Genomic DNA, 4774 nt, shown 5'->3' with positions numbered 1-4774 from the left:
AAAAATCCTATTATTTGTGAATCCTATCTAAAAATGTTCTAATATAAGTAGGTTATGTAATATCTTTATTATTGTCGGTTGTAATTGTACCTGGCCTCATACTTCAAGATGAATCCCGAAAAAATCCAAGGATTAAATCCCAATTTTGATTATAGTACAGGGACTAAGGTCAAATTTGACCCAAAGAAAGCAAACAAATACTAAATACTGACATTTATATCCAGCAGAGAAAATAAAACAACCCACAATCCCTTTTAATTTATAACTACAACTCAAAGAAACATTTTTAACAAACAAATAAATAAATAAAATAACCCAATTATATATTCTGTGATATATTCTGTGCATAGATTTCAGAAATTTTCTGATAAAAAGTGAAGAAAATGGAATTATGTCTATCTGCTTTTTGATTTTCAAGTCCCTGATGTTGGGGATGCTGCTGGTGTTTGAGCCTTCAATAATGGTTGGAGAGCCTTAACAACGATGCCCATGTTGGGACGGAACTCAGCTTCGTACTGCACACACAATGCAGCTACAGCCGCCAACTACATCCACAATATATATACACATATAATAAGAACCCAATCCAATCGAGATTTAACTTGTATAAAGTTATGCAGACTCCGCAAATACCTTGGCAACTCCTTTAGGAGGATACTCTCCCTTCAGGTTTGGATCCACACATTCTTTAACTTTATCTTCACTCAGTCTTGGAGTAGCCTATATCCACAAAACTAAATATTTAAGACTTTGTCCTACTCAACTGAAAACAGAACAATAACCTCACCCAGGTAACAAGACTCTGCTGTCCGCGAGGCATTGTGTGGTCAACCGGTTTCCTCCCAGTTAGAAGCTCTAGAAGAACAACCCCAAAGCTATAAACATCACTCTTCTGTGTCAACTGTCCCGTCATCGCATACCTGGAAAATGGCAATAAATCAGTTACGTCTGATACGACGCATATTTGGACAGAGGTATGTAAGTATAAATATCTAAATGTATGGAAAGACTTAGGAAAAAAAAAGAGTATACCCATATCGAGCACATAACTGTATCCGACACTCACCCTAGAGTCCGAGTAACATAATAGTTCATTATAGAAACACTGACAATGCATTAAACATAGCCTAACATATACAAGAAGTCAAGTGAACACACCAAAACAGCCAATGACAGGTAACATGATATAGAGAAGCTTAGAAAGCATGCATACTCTGGAGCATGATAGCCAAATGTCCCCAAAACTCGAGTAGAATGAAGACGAGCAGCCATGTCCGGAGACTGATTTGAGATGTTAAAATCTGCAATCTTGGCTTTGAATTCTTCAAAGATAAGCACATTACTTGATCTTACATCTCTGTGTATAACAGAGGGTTGAACCATCTCATGCAAGTACTCCAACCCCCTTGCCGCATCAGTGGCAATCCTTACCCGCTGCATCCAGTCAAGCACCGGACCTGGTTGCGCCCCTTGAACTCCCTTCCTTCCTGTAGTTCCGAAAAAACAAAATGAGTCAAACTAATAGTCTATTTGTAGGACAAATCTAAATCAGGAACTCATATGTAACATGATGTCCACACAAACCATGCAATACGTCATGTAATGATCCCATTGTTGCAAACTCATATGCAAGCAGACGGATATTTCCATCAATGCAGTAACCTTGCAACTCGATAAAATTTTCATGCTTCAATCTTGAAACCATGGAAACCTAAACAAAGAAATTCATTAGAGTGGCACTGTTACAAAACAAGGAGAAACACAACATAACAACAACCTGAATTTTCTTACCAATAAGAACATGTATATGTATAAGACCTTTCAAATTGTTTACGCACCTGGGTTAAAAACTCTACATTGGGTTCAGGCTCAGTGGAAACATCAAGCTTTTTAACAGCCACAGTTTTTCCATCATTCAAGTTTGCATAATAAACTCTTCCATAGGAACCCTCCCCAATTAAAGCATTTGATCCGAAATTGTCAGTCTTTTCTTTCAGTTCTTCCAATGATAATGCAGGCACTTCGATAAGCGACGACGATTTTCGCTCTTCAGGTTTGATAGGAGAAACCACCTTTGAGTTCTTTTGATGTCCTGAAAGCATAGCAAAGATAACACAACCATGCTAACAAGAAAAAACAAATTAAACCGTAATAAGAAAATATCTTTATAAAGAACCTTTGACAGAGAAATTCATATTTCAAAATGCCAGATTGGAATATAAGACAATACATGTCAAACATCTTAAAAATAATCTTCATATATTATCAAGTAAAAGCCATACATAAAACAATATATAGAAATTAATATTAAGACTTCCTATGCAAAGTAAAAGAATTAGGAGATGAGCAATGCTAACAAATATATAATATGCCTGAGTTGCATTCACTAAAGTAAACTTTATGTTTACTTTTTTCTTTTCGTTTAAAACACAAAAAAAAGAGTGAAGTACTATGTTACTCAAACCCGGATGTCATTGTCATTTATCTGATAGGGATATGTATTTGAAGGGTAATATCTCCATACCTATGTCCACAAATGTGTCTAACAAGAATATTAGCATCTATATTTGCAAGAAAATCATGAAAATTTTTCTTTTAATCCTGTTATAATTTATAAAATTTTAAATTAATAATGATAAATTCGTACTTTGGCTCTTAAAAATGATAAAATTTTGATTTAATCTATTAAAAATTATAAAAATATAAACTATTAAGATGGTCTGACTCCGACCATGCTATGCTAGGTAACTGCACAATTCACACTTTACAAGAGATTCCAAACAGTAAATCATAAATACAAAGAAGAAGTTCAGGTCAAAGTAACATATACCATCTGAATTACACTTCAAATGCTCGTTTTCACGCGATTGGTAATTCTCCTCGACCTGACACGAACAGCAAAGCCACCGACGCATCCTCGTTCTTTTCTTCAAAAACAGACCGTCGGGATTTTCTAGTTGCACAAAGTAGCCAGGGGGAGGAGGTATATGTGCCTGCGTAATTCACACCACTTTCATTCTTAAACACACTGTACACATAAAGTACAACCATCATTATGAAAACAAATCCCTATGCTAAAAAAGAAAAAAAAAGAAGCCCTAAAATGACACATCTAAGAGAGATTTAACATTCACCCAACCATTCAAATGACCCTAAACAAGAAAACATGATTAAAACATGCTAACCCTGAAATTAAATACTATAACAATTACAAAAGAAAATGATAAAAGTTTGGGAAGAACCAAAAGAAAACCAACGATTCCATATTTACCATACAACCCGCTACGATGTCTGGTAAAAATATATATGAATTAATCATAAATAATTCAATCTCACGAGCAACCATTAAACCTTACCACCAAGCCACCCTGATTAAACTTGTTTTCCATCCAAAGATCACAGTGCAATGAATCAAAAAAAAAAAAAAATGAATCCCTCAAGTTTTGTTCTCAGTGGAAATAATAATAAATAGAAGCAAAATTAGCCGATAAACACATGAAACACATTAAAAAAGTGAAGGTAAAACAATTGATAAACCAAACTTAGTGAGATAAACATGTAAAAAACAGATAAAAGAAAATTTGTGAGATAAACATGTAAAAAACAGATAACGTTTGTAACGAAATTAAACAATTAAATATACCGATTTCTCTCTTTTTTTTATTTTTCTAAATAAATAGGATGGTAAACCATGGTTGAATTCTTTTCATTGAAATGGAAGGAAGGAATTGAGCAAGTAGTATTGGAGATAAATACAAACATTAATGGAAAGATTTGATTTGATTTTCTTCCTCTATTTGCTTTTGATTAAACATGTCTCTTTTAAATATATTTTTCCTTTTTATTTTCAGTTTCTTTCTATAAATATTACCTTTTATTTTAAAATTTTGTTAGACTACTAAATAAAATATATAAAATTTAGTTTGTTTGTTTCGAGTTTAGCTACTTTATTGATTCACTTATCTCTATTACGTCTATATTAATCATTACCATTAGGATTTTTGTTTTATTTATAGTGATAATTATATACTCATGATCAAAGATATTTGAGATTTTTTTGCTTATATGAGTTTATTCAATACTTCAATGATGGGATTATTTACTACTTTTAATTTGATACAACTTAATATTTTTTGAGAATTAGTTAGAATGTGTTCTTTTTATTAATCGATTTTAGTTCACACAATTATTGTGGTAAATGCTTGTCAAAAAGCGTTTGTAACTAATCAAATAGGCAATTTTGGTTTATTATTAGGAATTTTAGATTTTTATTAGATAACGGGAAGTTTCGAATTTCAAGATTTGCACAAAATATTTAATAACTTGATTTATAATAATGAAGTTCATTTTTTATTTGTTACTTTATGCACCTCTTTATTATTTGCTGGTCCAGTTGCTAAATTTACGCAATTTCCTCTTCACAAATGGTTACATACATGCTGCCACAAAGGTAGTTGCAGGATTTTTTCTTGTAGCCCGCCTTCTTTCCCTTTTTATAGTTATACCTTCCGTAATGAATCTAATATCTTCATTTAGTTAATGTTTGGGAAGCCACCTAATAATTGAATTTGTGTATAATTACACAAAATGACATGTTTGGATAATTATTGTAATTAGTAGGTCCCATTGAATTGGGTGTGTAGTTACATGGGTAATTACACCCAAATCCAATTCTTAGGGGAGGGTGAGAATTAGCGTAATTACATGAGTAATTACAATCAAATCCAATTTCCCAATAGTTTTCTAAACACTTACACACAATATTTTTTAAATC

General features: G+C 32.6%; 1 protein-coding gene across 1 annotated transcript; it reads right to left on the bottom strand.

Annotated features, from left to right (window-relative positions):
- Positions 1-258: 258 nt before the first annotated feature.
- LOC105766195 (PTI1-like tyrosine-protein kinase 1) lies at positions 259-3422 on the bottom strand. Its single transcript, XM_012585564.2, has 8 exons — positions 3357-3422; positions 2831-2993; positions 1839-2092; positions 1585-1711; positions 1214-1487; positions 788-920; positions 634-720; positions 259-545 (listed from the first exon to the last, which is right to left on the bottom strand). Exons 1-8 carry the CDS (start codon positions 3387-3389, stop codon positions 414-416), a joined length of 1203 nt encoding a protein of 400 aa, XP_012441018.1. The 5' UTR covers positions 3390-3422; the 3' UTR covers positions 259-413.
- Positions 3423-4774: the final 1352 nt, after the last annotated feature.

Source organism: Gossypium raimondii, chromosome 5 (genome assembly GCF_025698545.1).
Source record: "Gossypium raimondii isolate GPD5lz chromosome 5, ASM2569854v1, whole genome shotgun sequence".
Classification (NCBI taxonomy): Eukaryota; Viridiplantae; Streptophyta; class Magnoliopsida; order Malvales; family Malvaceae; genus Gossypium; species Gossypium raimondii.
This window is presented reverse-complemented; position numbering and strand designations above follow the sequence as displayed.

Bases quoted from the DNA above. Each gene is read 5' to 3' on its own strand.
- LOC105766195 (XM_012585564.2), bottom strand. From the start codon at position 3,389: ATGGAAAACAAGTTTAATCAGGGTGGCTTGGTG. The intron at 1,488-1,584 runs GTTTGTGTGGAC...TCGGAACTACAG, and splicing joins ATTACATGACGTATTGCATG to GAAGGAAGGGAGTTCAAGGG. The intron at 921-1,213 runs GTATGCATGCTT...GCCATTTTCCAG, and splicing joins TTTGGCTATCATGCTCCAGA to GTATGCGATGACGGGACAGT.